General features: G+C 34.2%; 1 protein-coding gene across 6 annotated transcripts; it reads right to left on the bottom strand.

Moving 5' to 3' along the window:
- Positions 1–8,433: 8,433 nt before the first annotated feature.
- On the bottom strand, positions 8,434–20,575 carry LOC135847479 (heterogeneous nuclear ribonucleoprotein 27C-like). Of its 6 annotated transcripts, none has more exons than XR_010559179.1 (12): positions 20,307–20,575; positions 20,198–20,238; positions 19,949–20,115; positions 19,693–19,879; positions 18,994–19,076; positions 18,343–18,444; positions 17,859–17,913; positions 15,965–16,072; positions 11,982–12,119; positions 11,719–11,837; positions 11,530–11,636; positions 8,434–9,530 (listed from the first exon to the last, which is right to left on the bottom strand). XR_010559179.1 is itself a non-coding variant. In XM_065367019.1 (12 exons), the coding sequence occupies exons 1-12, from the start codon at positions 20,357–20,359 to the stop codon at positions 9,454–9,456; spliced, it is 1,218 nt and encodes a 405-aa protein (XP_065223091.1). In that variant the 5' UTR covers positions 20,360–20,575; the 3' UTR covers positions 8,434–9,453. The 6 variants fall into 6 exon arrangements, 4 of the variants coding, with proteins under 4 accessions (XP_065223091.1, XP_065223093.1, XP_065223094.1 ...); XR_010559180.1 differs by having other exon boundaries at positions 11,719–11,825; XM_065367019.1 differs by having other exon boundaries at positions 11,530–11,617.
- Between the last annotated feature and the right edge of the window lie 52 nt (positions 20,576–20,627).

The following is a 20,627-nucleotide window of genomic DNA, read 5'->3' as shown; positions in this document are numbered from 1 at the left end:
ATTTTTAGTTTCCCAACTGCATATTCACGCCTTCTGGAGCAAATTCAAAATTCTGGAGAAATTTAAAAATCGCGCTGGAGGCTCCAGTATGGCTGGAAATTGTGAAATTTGGATTGGGGGGTTAGTTTTTGACAAAATACAGCGATTTGCGTGGATTTCGAAAATTTCCACACAAACAGTTATCTTTTGATTTTTTGGATTTTTTAATTTCGAAAAAAACTGATCAAAAAGCCACTCTTGAGGTGTCACTCTCAAAATCGGCTCAAATGTGGATAAACTCGTTAAACAGGTCGAGTATAATACACAACTCGATTTTTAGCTGCCCAACTTCATATTCACGCCTTCTGGAGCAAATTCAAAATTCTGGAGAAATTGAAAAACGCGCTGGAGGCTCCAGAATGGCTGGAAATTGTGAAATTTGGATTTGGGTAATTAATATTAGTTTTGGGACTAATTTTGACCATTTTTACTGATCAAGTACGTACTTTTTTTTAAAAAAAGCATAAATCGCCAAAAACAGTCAATTTTGAATTTTCAAAAATTCTCCAAAAATCGTGAAATGAACTTGGCCAGCTGAAAAATTGGTTTTGGGGGTTTTAGACTATGCTCTTTCCAAAAATCGCGGTCCCGTTCAAATCGGAGTGTGACACCTGAAGAGGTTCCCTTGCGTTAGTCAATTTATCTGTGCATTTTGAAAACTTCAAGTGTTTGAAATAAATTCAAAGTAATTATTTGAAAATTTTAAAAGTTTCAAGTTGAACTTTTTTCTGCAAATGTTCATAATACATACCAAATTTGAAAAATATACCTGCCGTTTAAAAATACTGGAAAAAATTCAGCTAGAACCTTCGGCCAGAATTTCTTTTCAGTTTAAATAGTATACCTAGATCTGAATATTTGTGTTCTGAGATCTACGAGTAAACGAGTATGCACAGGAACGAACGAAATAAACGGTTTTGTGGGAGGGAGGGAGGGAGGGAGGGGGTGCAACCGAAAATTGGATGATATGATGTGAGGAAAAAAATACCAATTTTGCCGAATGAAACGAAGAATGAGGAAACAATTCTGCCAGTTGACATTATAAGTACAGGTCTTCTTATAACCTATCACGACTTATAAAAAATTTTTGTTTTCCTTGTTCAATTTTTATACCTATAGAAGCCTCGAACATGAAGAATTTTTTATTTTGTAAAAGAGAAACAAATTAGCCCGAGCCTAGCGAGAGGAAAAGCTTTCAAAAATTCGTATTTTGAATTTTGATAGGTGAAAACAAAATGAGCTTTTTGTGTAAAGAGTTTGATTTTTTCGGTTTCAAAATTCTAGAATTTGAATGATGATTTTTTAGAAATTTAAACTTTGAAAAAGAAAATCAAAGAGGCTTGAACGAACTGAGGTCAAAAGCTTTCGAAAATTCGTATTTTGATAGGTAAAAAATTAATTTTTTTTTATGTCATAATTTTGATATTTTTTTTTAATTCAAAATTTCAGAATTTAAATGATGTTTTTTTTTGGAAATTCCAACTTTGAAAACGAAAAGCAAACAGATCCGAATGAAGCGAAGGCAAACGCTTTCGATAATTTGAGTTTCAAGAAGTAAAACTGCATTTATTTTTCATGTGAGTTTATTTTTTATTTAAACGTTTTTTTGGGTGTGAATGAAGATTTTTGGAAAGTTTGATTTTGAAAAAGAAAAACTAACAAGCCTGAGCGAAGCAAGGGCCGAACTTTTCAAAAATTTATAATTCAAGAAGTGCAGAATTAGGTAGGTAGAGGTACCTATTGGGAATTTTTTTTTTTACAAGAAGTCAATTTCTCCACATTTGGCATTTTTGAAAGTTAACTAGGTAAGTAAGTAGGTACCAAAAACAGACATTTTACATGCGCAGAAATTCAGAAACGCGTGGGCAAAAGCTTTAAAAATGTGCAATTCAAGTTCCGAAAAAATCGCCGGAATAACGTCTTTATTAGATGTGTTCTTTTTACACGGATTTTGGCAGATTTTCAAGAATCTGGATTTTGGTAGATTTAGAATCCACAAGAATCTGCTCGGGTAGCAGCTTTTGAAAATGGATTTTGGATTTTACTTCGAGAAAGTATGCTTGAGGTTTTGAAAAATTGGTGAAAAAAGGAGATTTTAAAAAACCTCCAAAATCCAGATTCTCGAAAATCTGCCTAAAAATTTGTAAATTTGTCAACTTTGTCGAAATTTGCAGAATTTTTCAAAATTTGAAAACTTGGGGAAGGGGGAGGGGCGGTGCACCTTCCACACCCCTTTAGTTTCGTCCCTGTCTATGCACATTCGAAAAGTAAATAGACCTCCCCCTCATAATTTTGGTCCAATTTTGTAAATTAATTTTTTGATAGAAGCCCCCTAAGTCTCAAAATACTGTTCCAAGAATTGAAAAATTTATATAGGTAACCGATGGTTTTTGGGTTCTTAAAGAGAAGCTGGTTTTGAATTTCAATTTTTTACATGGGCTCGCCACAAGGCCCAGAATAAAGCCTCAAATTTGAAAGAAAAAAATTGAAAAATCCGTATGCTCTACCTATACGTCTACGGTTTGCTGGATTTTCAGAGATTCTGATGACGAATTGTGACTCAATTTTTTGAAACGACGAGCCCCCTTAGCGCAAGGTCTCGAATTTAAAAAAAAAATTGGAAATTTCGTGTCACTCGTGTTTGATGAGTTCTGTTCTCAGATGAGCTGGTTTCGAATTTCGACTTAATTTTTTGATAGGCTATAGCTGTTCTAACTGCGGAATAAGCTCTCAGATTTTGAAAAAAAATGGAAAATTTATGTGACTTGAGGTTTGCTGAGTTTTTCAGAGAAGCTGGTTTAGAATATTTCGACTACATTTTTTGATATGGCTTCTTAAGCTGCAGAATAAGCTCTAAATGGAAAATTTGAGAGGCCCATGGTTTGCTGAGTTTTTGGACGAGCTAATTTCGAATTTTGTTTTTGTTTTTGTAGTTTTTTCATTACGAGCTCCTTACGTTTCAAAATAACTCTTCCCCCCTCCCCCAATAAAAATTTTTTAGTTGCCTAGTCAAAATTTGAGGGTATTACGAGGCTTTCAATTTTCCAATTTAGTTTAAAAATTCTGTAGTTTGGCAACAAAAAAAAAAATGAAAATAACTTGTTATTATTGGGAACACACGCCATTGGCTTTTAGCTTGTGGAGAAACCTAAATTGAAAATAAAATAAAACGAATAAAAATTTTGACCCAAGGTAAGATAATGGTAAAAAATTTTTTAGTGCCTCAAAATCGAACAATTCTGCGAATCTTCTTTTTATGTCTATGTCATCTTCCTACCAATACATTTTAGGGGCCATTTTTTGAAAAAAGTGTGTTTTTGGACCTAATTTTGTTCAAAAATATGCCTCAAAATCTCGAAATGTGTGATTAGACAGAAAATACCTATCTAGAAAGTATAAATCTTCTTTCTATGGGCACTGTTTCAACTATCAGTAAATTTTGAAGGTCACTTTCAACTCGAGTGATAAAAAATGTGTTTTTTAGCACATATTTTTAATCAAAAAAATACCTTAAAATCTTGAAATGTGATTGGGCAGCTGTAATCTGTATGAAATCTTCTTTCTAGTTGATATTTTCACCAACAAAGTGTTTTGAGGGGCATTTCTTTACTCGAGTAAAAAAAGAGTATTTTTTGACCCTTTTTCCAACAAAAAAAAAACACCTAAAATCTCAAAATGTACGATAGAACAGAACAGCTGATGCTCTGAGGATATTTTCTCTCATATTCCACTTACCAATACATTTTGAGGGCCACTTCCACTTTTGCCATAAGCGAAAAAGTGTACCTACTACCTACTGTTCCACGTTTTATTACAACATTTTTTGAGAACTTTAAGCTCAACTCACAAAAGTATAAGGAACCACTTCGTCACTCATGGCAATATAAGGGTTCTCAAATTTAGCTAGAAATGAAGATTTCTGAGATAAGAATCAACCATTCTATTCAATTTATGCAAATCAAGAACCCTTCAAAGCCTCTCCAGTCTCCAATTTTCTGATCAAAAGAATGAGTAAAATTAATGATCGAGGAACCAAAAGATTCCCTTTCAAATTTTGCATTCGTTTTATCATTTTTCTTCAATATCTAATATTGTATAAGTAAAAGGACTGAGAACCATTGCGAGTATCTGCAAAATTGATTTTTTGATTGTAATGCTAAATTTTTGAATACGTATAGTCTCCCTACCTAAGCAGATAGGCATATAAAAAATTAAAATTATCCGCTGTAAAAATAAGGTATTATTAAAATTGAATATTTTGCCAGTAAAACTGATGAGAATTTATTCCTTAACCAACATCTATCTCTCAAAACCAGTTAGGTAGATGCGAGAATCAGAAAATCTGGTTTTCAATCTTCTTTTATTCAGGTCAACAACCTGGAAGTAGGTAGAGGTAGGCTACATTAATTCATTCTAACAAATCGCTGTCTTACTCTTAAGTTTGATTTTTTTATTGAACCAAACATAAAAATTGGCTGGTCGTCTGCTTTGCCAGCAGGGAAAATTTTTTCTCGCCTCGATATTGAGCCACCAGTTCGAATAGGCATCATCATTTCCAACCAGTCTAAAGCCTCTAGCTTCAGCCAAAATTCAATTATTTCCATTTATTTTTTATTTAAATTTTAAATTCAACTAAAATTTATGTCAAAATTGGTAAAAAATTAAATCTTTTACCACCTAAATAAATTCCCACGTGTTTGGCAAGTTTTCAATGATTTAAAGTACAAACTATACAAATCAAAATTTTGTTCGAGTCTCCAAATTTGCTAATCGATTGAAAATTGCATATGAAAGCCGAAAGGAATGTGATTTTAGGCGATGACTCAACTATGAACATTTTCATAATTATTATTACTAAAAAAAAATATACCAATTTTTAGAGTGCATATTAAAATGACTTCTTGATTTTTCTCACTTTTTCAGGAATTTACAAAAAATTGATTAAAAATTCGTTACATTAACACGTTAAAAAAAACAGTTTTCATCGAAATGCAGTGATTTAATAAGTCCTCGAAATTTCTACAATCAATTACCGGTGTGGAGGGGGGGGGAGGGTGGTCAAACTTTCTCAATGCATTCAGAAAAACACATTCTGTTAAAATTCGAACTTGAAATCCTAAATGATTTCATTCTAAGTAATTTATTTAATTTAAACACTTATCTACCTAATGAATTTTTTCATTTTGTTTAGCCTTTAGGTACGTTACCATATTTTTTAATGAAATTTTAAAGTTTTTTCATTGGATTTCATTTCAGGAACCGAAAATGTCAAAGTTTCGAGTTGAAGAACACTTCACCTAAAGATGGCATCGTTATTTTTCATAATGGGTAAGTACCTACTTATCACATCCATCTACTTTTTTTTTTAAATATTAAGCTGAAGTATTTGATCGTTATTATTTTTCTTTTTATTACTAAAATGCGGAGGCATTTGTTTCGGGGGGGGGGGGGGGGATTTCATTTGAATCGTGAAAACACTTAGTTCTTTCTAACCAGACAAATCTCGACACAAAATCCTCGTTTTATAATTTTGTTCTCTTTTGTGCATTGTCTTGAATTTTGTAATTAATTTCTAATTTTTTTGATTATCATTTCATATCTAATATTGAGTTACATATCCTTTTTGAATTGTTCAAGATATGACATTCAATGAAAATGACCTGTTAATTTTGAAATGTTGACATGTTTCCAATTCTTTTCATTTATTGAAAATTGATTTTATTGCCACAACTTTTTCTCTCTCGATAATTTATTCCTTTTTACACGATTTCCAACCTCAGTTCATTGTATTAGTTTTTTTGACATTTCATCCATAAAAAAAATGTTTTAGAGCTTAGACACGATTCCAGATTCTGGTCATCAAATTATGATCAAATGACTTGGCTAATTCAGACAGAATGTCGAATTGAAAAACGTGACAGTGTTTTTATTCTTTTTTTTCTTTATAAATGTACGAAACTAAAATGTTAACGTACAAATGAGTATTTTTTTGCTTTTTTTTCGTAATTGAAATTTCAAAAAAAAAAATATTTAAATTCAGAAATTGTCAAGTAAAAAAAATCAACCTACTTTCATATGTACAAAAAACATTGTTCTTCAACCTTATCAAAATAAGAATTTTCAAAAGCTTTCCCTGTTTGTTTGTTGTTTTTTTTTTTACAAAATAAAAAAATTGTATTTTTGAGAGTTGTAAAAATTTAAAAATTAAAAAAAAATCATAAAAGGCGATGAATGTAAAAGTAACCTAATTACACACATTATTATAAAAATTAACAAATTTGTCTTCTCATCTTTTATTTCATATTAAACAACTTACCCTCTTATTTGGCAAAATTGGTAGGTATTTTTTTCTCGCATCAGTCAACAAATTTCTGATTGACTCCCCCCCTCCCCCTCCCCCTAGAGAATGCTTAGTTCGTCATTGCTCATCTTGATATAAATTTTTTTTTAAAAGTAGGCAGCACGAGCCTAAAAATTGAAGTAGGCATTTGATTAAATTAGAAAATATTTCCCAATGAACCATTTCCAAATTCTATACTTATATTTTTCGACCATTATTTCCTATCAAACCAAAGTCCAAGTAGGCCACAATTGAAAAAAAAAAAAATCCAGAAGTAATCATCCCCTAAATCCAACTTCCCCATGGAAAAAAAATCCATCTCTAATTCCAACCCCTTCATTCACTACCTATACAATATCGACCATAAAAACCTACACCATTCGTACATATAAGCTTATTGCATATTCGTTCAAAAAAATATGTAAAATTCGTCGCAATCGCAAACTTCAATAATTAAAATTTCATTCCAACATGTGCCATAAAACCTCTCGTTCGCTTATTAATCACACCGCGCAGCTGTTTAAATAATTAGATCAAAAACAAAACCAAAACCCCAACCCCATCCCCCATCCCCATTCTTCGTTCGTTTCGTTAATAAGCATCAGCAGCAGCAGGCAGCAGCAGCGCATCAGTCAGCGCAAAAACACCCCGGAATTTTTGATTACATTAACCCAATTTTTTCTCACTCTCTCTTTCTCCTCTTTACCTATTCCTATTTTCCCATACCCAATTCCAATTCCACAACCACAATTGCCACATCGTCTATTCGGCTCTTTCCGCGGTTCGGTTCGGTTCGTTTAACCTTCGGCCAAATTCGTGTACTTCGCTTGCACGAGTTGACATGAAAATTTAACCCTCTCCTCTTTCTCTTCGGCCCATCTATGTACTTCCCACGATAATAACCTTATCATCCCCACTACGACGGCCGGCGTCACGAGGGAGGGGAGGAGGAGAGGTAGAGTAATAAATTTTCGAGATGACGTTTCATTAGTGTGTGTGTGTGTGTGTCAAGCCATGTTGCAAGCGCATGATATTACGCAACGTTGCCAAATTCATCGGTGATTTCTCAAACTTTTTTTTATTCATTGATTTTTTGCGCCACGTTGGTTGGTATTGAGTTTATGAACGCCTTGTAGGCATATTTTCAGTTCAAGCGACCAGCAGTCTGCGATCATTATTGATCGTTTTGAGTTTTTATGACTCTTTTTTTCAATTCTTTTTGGACAAAGATGATGAGTTGGATTTTTATTTTACCACAAAGAGATGATGACCATGATTAAGTATAAGTACCAATTTTCCACCCACTGATTTTTTTAAAAATAAATTTATGCGCACGAGTTTGATGAATGTTATCTTGATTGTCGATGATCTCAAGGTCGAATCATAATTCTCAGAGGTCAAATCATCCTTCATCGTCGGTTTCATTTTTCATCACGAGTTGCATTCTGCTTATCTTTATTTTATCATCATCTATACGTGATTACGTGATAATGCCACATCCACATCCTCCTTTCTCTTCCTTCCTGTCACTCATCATCATTATTATCAAAATGCACACCTCGAACTCATGTTTCCTGTTTTTTCTCAAACCAAAATCGCGTTTCAATTTACAGCTCGATCATCCATTTTTTTTCTATTATAATTATCATCGATAACTCACGTCTCGTAAATCATCGACGATGTTTTACCTATGTACGTAAAGACATTAAAAAACATATCTGTTTGTAAATCAAATAAATGGGGGCTGAAAAACGATGAATCATTAAAAATAGTTGCCACCTAGACCGTCAAGTTTTGAACCTTCGACGAAGGACGAACAGCTTTACGACCCGAATGTCCTTGAGCTTGTATCAATTCGTCGAATCTAAACTTAGACTATGTATAGTCTTGATTCTTCTTTGACTAAGCCAACGTCAATAATTATTTCAACCCATGGCACGAATCCTGCCCGTGTACAGACACCATTCGACGATTTAGTTAATTTTAATCACCCGATCATCGTCTGTAAAAAACAAATACTGCATGGCGACGTTAAAATATAATATACTCAAACATCAACAAACGTATATGTTTATTCGTCGTTCAACGCAGAACATTCAGTATATACGTATTATTATGTATAATACAATTAATAATCAACCACTCGTCTCGGAGTTGGTACGAGTAGTTTAAATATTAATAATGTCGGTGGTTCAAATCAACGTAGAAGAAGAAGAATGATCACTCTAAAAAATAGTAAAATATACGATTACACACACACAATGGAGATTTAAAAAAAAAAAACATTCTACGACGCGTTCGGCGTTTCGGTTTCGGTTTCTCGTCGAAAAATTCATGCTTCCCTCCATTTTATCGGTAAAGTTTAAAAATTGGTAACTATTTACAAAAATTGTTCTTATCTTTACCGATTGCTAAAAAAAAAACGTACCTATATTATCGATTAACAAGTACAACAGCTAGAACACAGGTCCTACTAATCCTATCGTTATCGTCTCGTCTCGTACACCGTACGAAAAGAATTAAAAATTTGAAAAAAAACCGCGCTATACTCAGTCTTATTTCTTCGAAATACCAAACTACGTAGATAAAAATGTCCGGTTTTATTGGCGAAAGAAAAAATATAGGTATCTAAAACGTTACAATACAATACATAATGTAGTACATTAAACCTATGTATAAACTGTAAAATTATTTAACATTACAAACGTCTTTTTTTTTTTTTTTCACGAACAGCGTTTCTTTTTCATCCTGTAGTAGTACTTTACTTACACAAGTCACACAAACACACATAAACAACAATCAAGCAAGCGATATCGTTAAAAAGGTGAGAATACTCGAGGAGGAGGAGAGAAGGAGAAAAAAAATGAAAAATACACGGTCCAGGAGATAGATACAGAGACAGAGAAAGAGAGAGGAAATATTATAGATATTATAGAGAAACACAAAAAACAAAAACGTAAACATTATAAAAAAAAATTATTATAGAATATACGATAACCATGTTTTATAAATTTTCAATTTGTTTTTTTTAAGTACTTTCAAAAAAAAAAAAAAAAAATGGCGGCATTCTCGAATTACACTCTTCTATACGGATGGTATGACTGCTGGCTCTGGTTATTCCTCTGAGGGCCGGGAGCGCTTCCATAGGGCTCTGTTGAAACATAAAATCCCATTATTTATTACCATCATCATCATCATCGAGATGATTTTACATCTTATTTACGTATAATCTAAATAGTCCGGCATATGACAATAGGAGTAATTGCACCCCCCCCCCCCCCGTTGATCCTCCGGGACAACTTTTTTCTTAAAGGGGACATCCTAAGGAACATTTTAAAGCAAACTTGCCAAAAAAAAAGTTGGCCTTACTTACAAAATGGCGGCCATTTTGATTGACAGGTCAGCCGAAATCGCAGATTTTGCGTTTTAACATAGGACTTGCACGAACTTTTTCAAACTTTACAAAGGTAGATCGAAAGATCGTGCAAAAATTTATCACCTGTCAAAATTTCAAGTGCTAAAGTGCGTTTTTCGATTTTTGGTGGATTTTTGAAACTTTGAATTTTTACAAAATTTCATCAAATGGAGATGGAAAGCTGAAATTTACTCTACACTCCAATTTTAACACCCTCTGAAAACGACTTCTGGTGGATTTCAAGTCATTTTAGAGCCTCCAACGACTTTTTTGAAAATTACTGGAGCCTTCAGTAGATTTTTGAAACTTGAAAACTAAGATGGAGAGTCGAATTTCATTCTGCAAACTAATTTCAATACGCTACGAAGTTGACTGCTGGTGAATTTCAAGTCGTTTTGGAGCCTCCAGCAACTTTTTGAAAGTTTGTATGACGTTTTTTTGTAAAATTGAAATTTACTAAAAGTAGCTGGAAGCTTCAAAACCATTTGAAACCACCATGTAGTCTGCGAAGTAAATTTCAGCTTGCCAACTCTATTTGATAAATTAATGTTGAGGAAATTTCAAGTTTAAAAAATCTACTGGAGGCTCCAGTAATTTTCAAAAAAGTCGCTGGAAGCCCTAAAATGACTTGAACCCACCTGAAGTCGTCTTCAGAGGGTGTTAAAATTGGAGTGTAGAGTGAATTTCAGTTTTCCATCTCCATTTGATGAAATTTTGTGAAAATTTAAACTTTCAAAAATCTGCTGGAGGCTCCAGTAATTTTCAAAAAAGTCACTGGAAGCCCTAAAATGACTTGAACCCACCTGGAGTCGTCTTCAGAGGGTGTTAAAATTGGAGTGTAGAGTGAATTTCAGTTTTCCATCTCCCATTTGATGAAATTTTGTGAAAATTTAAACTTTCAAAAATCTGCTGGAGGCTCCAGTAATTTTCAAAAAAGTCGTTATAGGCTCTAAAATTACTTGAACCCACCTGAAGTCGTTTTCAGAGGGTGTTAAAATTGGAGTGTAGAGTAAATTTCAGCTTTCCATCTCCATTTTGATGAAATTTTGTGAAAATTTAAAGGTTCAAAAATCTGCTGGAGGCTTCAGGAATTTTCAAAAAGTCGCTGGATTATCCAAAACGACTTGAAATTTACCTGCAGTACTTCGTTGCGTATTGAAATTAGTTTTTAGAATAAATTTTAACTTTACAACTCCAATTTGATGGAATTTTGTGGGAATTTCGAATTTCAAAAATCTGCTGGAGGCTCCAGAACAACTCAAAACGGGTCGAAACCGTTTCCAATCGATTTGGCATGTCGAAAATAGGGTATATCCCAAATTTCAGCTTTCTTGGTCAATTTGGTAAAATTTTGATTTTTCCCCTCATTTTTGGCCTAAATTCGATTTTCAAAAATCCACCAAAAATCGAAAAACGCACTTTAGCACTTGAAATTTTGACAGGTGATAAATTTTTGCACGATCTTTCGATCTACCTTTGTAAAGTTTGAAAAAGTTCGTGCAAGTCCTATGTTAAAACGCAAAATCTGCGATTTCGGCTGACCTGTCAATCAAAATGGCCGCCATTTTGTAAGTAAGGCCAACTTTTTTTTTGGCAAGTTTGCTTTAAAATGTTCCTTAGGATGTCCCCTTTAAGAAAAAAGTTGTCCCGGAGGATCGGCGGGGGGGGGGGGGTGTGCAATTACTCCTATTGTCATATGCCGGACTAAAAGGTAAAAGAGTCTGGATTTACGCACCTCCTGGAGCAGCAGCCGTAGTCTCGATTCCATATGTCGTCCTAGGCGCGGCGGTTGTTCCAGGAGCACTATACGCGGCGGCCGGATCCTAAAATCACATATTCGTACTTTACAATAAACGGTCAACCGGCACGTTTTCATTTTCGATTAATCGTTAAAAACGGGTAGAAAATAACGCTGCGTATTTACCGGAGTATAACCCGAGTAAGAGGCATAGCTGCTGTATTCTTGTTTGGAAGCCGTCTGAGGAGCTGGCGGAGGAGGAGCTGGTGGCATCGCGGCTCGCCCGTACGGATCTGTGACAAAGTCTTCTCGTAAATCGAGAATTTTTTTTGCAAAGTTTGGTTAGTGTGAGTACGGTTTGTGTTAGTACGAAGGTTAGGGCTGGAGGAGAAGGGGAGGGGGGAAGGAAGAACGGAATTTAAAGGCGGCATAGGTGGTAACTCTCTTACCGGTAGTTGCTACAGCCGGCTGAGTTGGTATGGGAGGTGCGCCGTTGGCTGGCGGATTGGCCGGAGGTGGAGGTCCGGTAGCCGGAGGCTGCGGCGGTACGTTCCAGTTCCAGTTGGCGTACGGCGTTTGAGGGGTGCCTGAGGGCAGAAAAACAGGCCGGAATTAACGATGATAACTGATACTGGTTTCAAAATTATGTGGTCAAAAGTTCAGTACTAAATAATCTCAGTTTTGATTGGCAGGGGCAGGAGGGAGGTGAAGGAGAGGAGAAGAGAGACGCCTATGGGGAAAATGATTTTATTTTATCTTCGATTCTATAATTTCACGTTCAGTTTAATTTTTTTTTCAAATTTTCGCTCATTTTCAAGTTTTTTTTCCTGATTTTAAATCCAGTTCCAATTTTAGGTAATTTTTCCCATAAATTTTATCCATTTTAAAAACTCAGATTTGAAAAAAAAACAATCCAGATTGAAAGAACATAACCTAAAACTCCCAAAACTGAAATTCTAAAAAATTTAAAAAAAACTATACTTAAGGGCAATTTTGTGAACTTTTTCACGAAATACAATTTTTTTGAACAAACTGAACCAATGTGCATAACTTTTTCAATTCAATTCCCACATATCAACAAATATTAGTTTTAGGCCATTCTGGAGCCTCCAGCGATTTTCCGATTTATTCCAGAAATTTCAAACAAAAGTTCAGTACTAAAATATTTTAGTTTTGATGAGCTTTTTCAGAGGAGGGGGGGCAGTAGGGAGGTGAAGGAGAAGAGAGACACCTATGGGAAAAATGAAATAATTTTAGCTTAAATTCTATAATTTCACGTTCAGTTTAGTTTTTTTTCCTGACAGTTTTTTTTCTTCAAATGTTCGTCTACACATTGGTAAAATATCTCAAAAAATGCAAAAATTTTCATTTTTTAGGTTTCTGATGATATTTTTGCAATAAGTGCGAAACTTGTGTAATTTATTTTCCTCGAAAATGAAAAAATAATGCCAGTCCAATTTTTTGATATGTTATTCTACATAAAAAGGACTAAAACTGAAAATTTTTTCAGAATTTTTACTGGGGGACATCACAGTTATATTCAAAAATTATAAGTTTTTAAGTCGATTTTTTAAGGTTTTTGAAAGTGGTAACACTGATTTTGACATCATTCGTCGATTACCGTCTCAAAGTACTATAATTCGAAAAAAATCTCAAAATTCTATACCAAGTACAACCAGAGCAATTTGCAACTGAAATTTTCCATTTTCGGCCATTTTGGAAAACTTTGAAACCCCACATCTCCACTAAAAAAAAAAATCGAAAAAATGTCCAGTTGGCATCATTCGTCGTCGTTTGATGACCTTTAAACATGATCTGATTTCGAAGAAAATCGAACACCCCTCGTGCTAAAATCCGCCGATTTGGCGTGGAATGACCCATTACTTTTTCAAATCAATTCCCACTTATCAACAGATATTAATTTCAGGCCATTCCGGAGCCTCCAGCGATTTTTCGATTTTCTCCAGAAATTTCAAATCAATAGGGGGGAAGAGCCAAAAATGATCGTTGACACCTATTTCTTTAATCAGTGCTCAATTGGGTACTCTCTCAGCCGTTTTCGTTGCATGCCACTCTCAAAAATTTGATTTCAAATGCCAAAATTGATCAAAAATTCACTTTCGTACTCACACTCCTGGAATTTCGGGGTATTTACATATCGAAAACGGCCTAGACTAAGCCAAATAAGCACCCAAAAAAATAATAGTGGCTGAAGTCGATTTTTAGCCTTTCCAGAGCAATTTTGAAATATCTGGAGAAAATTGAAAAATGGCTGGAAGCTCCAGATTGGCTTAAAACTAGAAATTGTTGATGTGAGGGCGTAGAATTGAAGATATTATTCACATTATTCCACTTTGCTCCAAAAAACTGAAAAAAAAATACTTTACGAAAATGTTTGAAAATTGTTCCTACATAGAACAGTTTTATTAAACGTAATTTTCTAAAATTCGCCAAAAATCCAAGAAGGAACTTTTGCTTCTAAAATTTTGGTTGGAGGGGGGGGGGGGATTTTAGGACATGTTTTTTTAGATATATCTTGGTTTTGTTCAAATCAGAGAGTGCGACTGCAAACGGTTCCTTTGTCAGCCAAATTGTTCTTGGATGAAATACTACCCCGGGGGGGGGGGAGAAGGGGGAGGTATTTCAACTAGCAGAAAGATTCTCGAACCGGACAAAACTAAATCGAAAGGGCACGCAAAATTACATCACCAGCCAACATTTCAAGGGTAAAAGTGTATTCTTCGTTTTTTTTAGTAAATTTCCAAAAATCAAATTTGGGTTCAAAATGAGAAAAAAAATCAAAATTTCACCTAATTTGCCTAGAAAACTGAAATTTGAAATGCACCCAATTTTCGACTTACAAATATCGATTGGAAACAATTTCGAGCAGTTTTGGAGCCTCCAGTAAATTTTTGAAAGTTGAAAAATTTACCTCATACTTCAATTTCAACATGCTGAAAAAGTTGAAGGTGGTTTTAAGCCACTCTGGAACCTCCAGTCATTTTATGGAAATTCCAGATTTAAAAAAAAAAAAAAAAAAAATCAAAAAAACATCCAAATTAACTTTTAGTTTATTCAATTGGAGCTTTTTAAAAACCAACTCGTCGAGCAATCCACACACTTTTTTTTTCAAAATTGGGTTCTCTAGTTCAAAATCGTATACTTCTCCAGTGATTTCAAAATTTGAAAATTTGAAAAATCAACTATGCCTATAGGTACCGTTTGGCAAAAAGAAAATATCTAAAATTCAGTTCATGACCTATTTCTAATAAGTCGAGGAGAGTGGAGATGGTTTTAGGCCGATTTGAAGCCTCCAGCAAATGTTAAAGAAATTCCTGTTTTAGAAAAAATCGTCTTAAAATTTGTAAAATTCGAATGATTGGTGCTTTTTGTTATCTAGCTCGACCAATTACACGTAATTTTTCCCAAATCAGTTCCAGTCAGTTCGAAAATACGCATTTCTCCAGCTGCTGAAGGCTCCAGATGCATTTAAAACGATTCAAAGTCGCTTCAAATCGATTTGGAAGTCCAAAAATAAGGCGTACATCAAATTTCAGTCTTATAGGTTCAATTTGAAGGTTTTTTAAATTCAATTTTGATCCAAATTTAATTTTTAAAAATACACCAAAATTTCAAAAATTCACTCAGGCGTCTGAAATTTTTGGCTGGTGAAGGAATTTTACATGCTTTTTTGATTTAGCTTCGTTCGGTTCGTCATGGAACAGGTTCGTTGAAACAATAAAATTAAAATCAACAAACCAACGTAAAAATTTGCTAAGACTCGTAGAAAATGAGAACTTTTGGAGATGACAACCAAGCATTCCTTCTTTCTCGTATTACTGATGAGATGTCTTTTTTATCAGGGGGGAGGGGAGAGTGAAAACAGTGGTGGAAAACAGGAACAATTTTCAATTTCAGGTTTTATTCCATCTTCAGTTCTGTGTATTTTTTTCCAATTCGTTTACTTATTCCAGTCCAGTGTAAACTTCAAGTTTTCAGAAAATCACAGTCACGTCTCTTCTCTTCACATTTCAGTGTGTCCGGGGGGGGGGGGGGTAGGAGAGGGAGAGTCGTGAGGAATTTAAAAAATTTAGTTTTAGTTCCAGTTATGCTTCTATTTCTATTTTTTCAAGTTTTGGCGCAAGCAATTCCAGTTCTAGTTCTAGTTGACAGTTCCTGAGCAATTTTTTTCATTTTCAACTTTGAAGCCTCACTTTGATAAGAAATGTTGATAAAACATCAGTCACTTCCTGATGAAAATACTCTTACCGAGTAGGGTTGTGTTCAAAAAGCAATTAAAATTATACTCAACAAATCGACACAAAATTTTCAAGTACCAGTTTCTTTCGACTTATTCCAGTTTTTCGATAATTTGAGGGAAGGAAAGCAGGGAAAGAGAGAATGTTCAATAATTACCGTAAAATTCACTTACCATAAGGTGTATATCCAGGAGTTGGGTAGCCTGGTCCCCATTGAGGGGTTGGGGGCGGTCCACCCCATCCTCCGTATGGAACAGGGGCTCCGGGTGGGGCACCATATCCTGAAATAAGAACATAATTATTAAATCGAATTGGTTAAAATTGACAGCAATCGAATCTATTTGTAAGGTAGCTGTACATGAATGTCTCTTAGGTATATTCTTCTCATTGACACAAGAAATAAGTGTGGGAGGGGGATTGAGAGCAAAACAATTTTCAAATTCGTCATTATCAGTACAATTGTTTTTTCTGATGAAAAATTCAATATTTCAATTTTTAAACAAAATTTCTCCGAGGTTTTAACCCCCCCCCCTCCCCAAAAAACTCTAAAAAAAAGGAGAGGGAACCCTACCAAGAAAACACCTTGAATTCTGAGTGGAGGGGGGGAGTTGGTATAAAATTTTCAACATTCACATTTCTTCGACATTTTCTTTCCAGAATCTTCATTTTTTTTCAACTAATTTCATTACAACGTGGTTGCTATCTCTGAACCTTTCTCAAAAACGATCTAATCTCCAGAATTACTTCAAACTGCACTATTTTTTGGAATAAAATAAGCGTCGACCATTTTCATTTTGAATTTATCCCAAAACAAAAGCGACAAATGAGTAAAAAATTATTCATCCCAACATTGGAAATGTTTCTCATGAAAATCTCGAACCGTGTGAACCATTTTGCAATACCCATCCCAAGAATAATCAAGACAACGATCGAGTCTCGAAAGAAATACCGCACATTATAAAAATAATCATCGTAATTAAATTATATTTTATCATGGGAAGGGGGGAGAAGTAAAAGGAAGGAAACCGGTTTCACTTGAAATGAAGGTACGAGTAAAAATCATTCGTTTTAATTGGGTCGGCGAGAATCAATTTTAAAACAAAGCTGACGAAGATTTAGGTTTTTGCGAAACTGGTTCAAAAGTTCGTAACCGGTTTGAAATTTTCTTCAAGTGAAGATAAATACGAGAAAAATTATTATAACAAAAATAGTCAATCATAAAAAATGGAAAAAAATGAACTTCGACAAATTTTTTCAAAATGTTGTTCCATTCCCCTTCCCAAAAATAATCCCAGGTGAAAAAAAACCTTTCCAAATGGAATGAGACTCTTCCCCCCTCCTTGTTATTCGTCCTGGAATTTCAAAAATGATTCCGAAACCACTGGATCAATTTTAGAAACTTCAAGCGAACTAGAAGCGACTCAAAATATGGTATCACTTGACCAAAATACATCCCAGAATTTCATCCATTTTCAATACTTTTCAAACAGATGCTAAAATGGTGGAATTGAATATTTTTTTCGCAATGTCACAAATTTTAGAGCATTAGCTGAAAAAAAATTCAAAATCGATGAACTCATTCAAAGTTCGTAAAAATATGAGGAATAGAAGCCAGGGAGGGGGGGGGGGTGCTGAAAAATTGACAAAATTCAACGAATCGCTCAAAATAGAATGGAAAAATTCCATTTGAAATTAATTTATCGTCCAATGGAAAATTTTGATTTGGAAAACTATGCTGACGAACGTGAGTGGAAAAATACACCGTAAATATTCCAACACTCCCACGTCGTATTAAATAAGAATCTCAGTTCACTACTCAGATTTTTCAATAAACAAAACCTACGCAGGTTCATTCTTCTGTATCAGTTGTTCGCATTAACCACATTATTCCGCTCAATCATCTGCAGATACTTGAGGAATTTTACAATGAATTGCACGAGTTCAATGCATTCATTCGAGTATAGCTTCGTGCAGAAATTCAGCTCGATTGCACACCTTTGTTTCTTAATGGGATATCAATTCGACAATATATACAGTTTAAAAAAAACTTCCACTGTGGAAACTTACCATATCCAGGAGCAGGAGCAGCACCCCATCCTTGATAATTCTGCATTGGCATGTTCTTAAAAAAAGAAAAAAATACGCATGAGTACATTTGAAGAAAAAAAATTGCTTAGTCAAGTATTTTAATTTTACAACAATAGGCCCATCATTTTTTGTAACGAAGGTTCAGAATCTACCTCAAGGTTGTTGACTCAAAAAAACCCACTAAATATTCCACGAATCATCTAATCCATTTTAATCTCCCATCAGCCTTCGCAGATATTTTTTCATAGAATTGATCTTCTTAATCAAAATTTATTCGTGGGAAATTTTTTTTAGCACAGCAAGGCCCCCAAAAATACCCCAAATTTTTGAAAATAATTCATAATCTAGGTGTAAATTGGCCTAACTTGCGAACACTTGTCCAAAAATACGACCAATCAACCCTTCCGTCTCATTAGATTAAAATTCTACTCATACGAAACACATTATCAGCTCAGATACTAACTCTAGACGGATCTACAGCTGGAGTAGTTTGGGCATTAGGCCATTGTGTGGCGGCAGAAGCACTTCCTCGACCATCTCTCGGTTCGGCTCTCTTAACCTCGACCTAAAAACACAAAATACACGATTAGCATATCCACTCGAATCCCAAGGTTGTGGAAATAGAGGTTTTGAAAATCCAAAAATTTATTCTCATTTCGAATTGTAAAATTTCATCAGAAACAACAAAAAAAAACGTAATTTAACCGATTAAGTAGGAATATTATTCACACGATTAAAAATGAAAAATTAGAAAAAAAAGGAATTAAAAAATTTCAATACGTCGTAAGAAAGAGAGTGAATTAAAAAAAAGGAAAAAAATTTTCAAACCGAAATCTAAAGTATACAATACGATTACGGATTACGTAAGTACGGTACTTTCTAATTACAACAAATTAAGATAACCAAAATGTACTTGTACTCTTACGTTACGACTATTTAAACGTAATGTAAATAAAAATAAATTAGGTAATCTATCTAGCAGTCTTCTCGTGAGAGTTGTAACCCTCATAAAAATCGACTTTGACAAACCCGCCTAGCAAATGGTTGTGAAATTTTTGAATTTGCAAAAGAGAATAAAAAAAAAAACCAACAAAAGGGGTAATGGGAATAATACCTTCTTGCCATTTACGTAGATATAATGGTCGGCTACGCATTTGTTTACATCTTCGTCTTTCTCAAATGATAAAAATCCGAATCCTAGAAAATTTTCAATCAAAACGATGCCTCATCTTGTCTTCGTATCCAACCTTTATAATATACACCGCTGCCAAACTTCTCCTCTAAACTATCTTATCATTTAGACTGTATAAGATATTCCTCGAGATTTCTGTCGAATTTCGGTCGTTCTCAAGTGCCAAAATTTTCAACGACAGTAATCTCTCGTAAGCTAATATTGTCGTAATACTAGCGCTAGGTATTTCTAGATTAGATAATATTAACGTAGCGATTTTTTTTTCTCGTTAAATTATTGTATAGAAAGTATGGCAGCGGTGTATACTGTGCGTAAAATATAAACTAGTTATTTTTACCTAAATAAACATTAAACAAAACAACGTTAAAATTAAATAAAAATTAAAAAAAAAAAAATTCAGCAAAACTCATTCGAACGTCTACGAGAGATTCACTCTCGTAAACGTTCAAATACGTCGAACTATTGTAACTAATAAAAATTAGCTCGATTAAAAAAAAAATCAACGCTGAAATAAATACGAAAATTATTCGATAAATAAATTAAAAATACGCCGAACGCAAACACAATAATGCCACTAACACATCAAGCAATCTACCGTCAATGTAAATAACTCGAATTTACCTCTGCATTTGTTTTTCTCATGATCATACATTATTATTACGTCCATCACTTCACCATATTTTGAAAATATCGATCTCAGATCGGTCTCTGTTACGTTGAAGGGTAATCCTCCCAGGAATATTTTCGGATATTGCGAATTTTTCTTCGATTTAATCGCTGCTTTTGTACTACACGGTTTCGGATCAATCTGCAAACAATAATACCAGGTGATGAACGAACGAATACGAACGATTAACTATGAGTAAATTCAACTTACAGCTCGTCCATCTAGTAAATGGGTTCCTTTAGCTAAAACTTTCTCGACTGAATTTGGATCACCGAAAGTAACGAAACCGAATCCTCGACTTTGACCACTCTCTGTGTTTTTCATAACAACCGAATCGATTACTTCGCCAAATTCGCCAAAATACTGCTGTAGTTTTTCTGTAAATAGACAAAGAGTAAGATTATAATGCCATTTAAAATATGCCAAGACGTACATGGAGTTCATTTCAAGATCATTTACCTTCGGTTGTTTCCCAGCTAAGGCCTCCGACGAATAATTTCCTATACGAAGAATAAATTAATTAAATACATTGTTTAATAGGCGAAGGGTTGGTTTATAGGTCACTTACCCTGGTTCTTCATCGCTGGCATCGGTCGAATTTGACGTTTTGTTGATCATCATGGAATTAAGTAAGATTGAAACTTGTCAGACTTAAGGCAAAGATTACTTAGAGTATTTCCAAACTAAGTATACCGTATCATGACTAGCGCAACTAGTTGAATCACACAATTATAAAAAAAGTTTAATAATTAGTTAGAATTAATCAAAACAACTCGATGCATTTCAACAAGCTAGTAAAGTAAACGTAATCGTAACCAGATCATAAAGATGGCTGCCAAAAATGTCATATGTTTACATCAATTCGTATCGCGAATTTCTCTCGAGAATC

Source organism: Planococcus citri, chromosome 5 (genome assembly GCF_950023065.1).
Source record: "Planococcus citri chromosome 5, ihPlaCitr1.1, whole genome shotgun sequence".
NCBI lineage: Eukaryota > Metazoa > Arthropoda > Insecta > Hemiptera > Pseudococcidae > Planococcus > Planococcus citri.
Note: the sequence above shows the minus strand (reverse complement) of the source record. Positions and strands in the feature narration are given on the sequence as shown.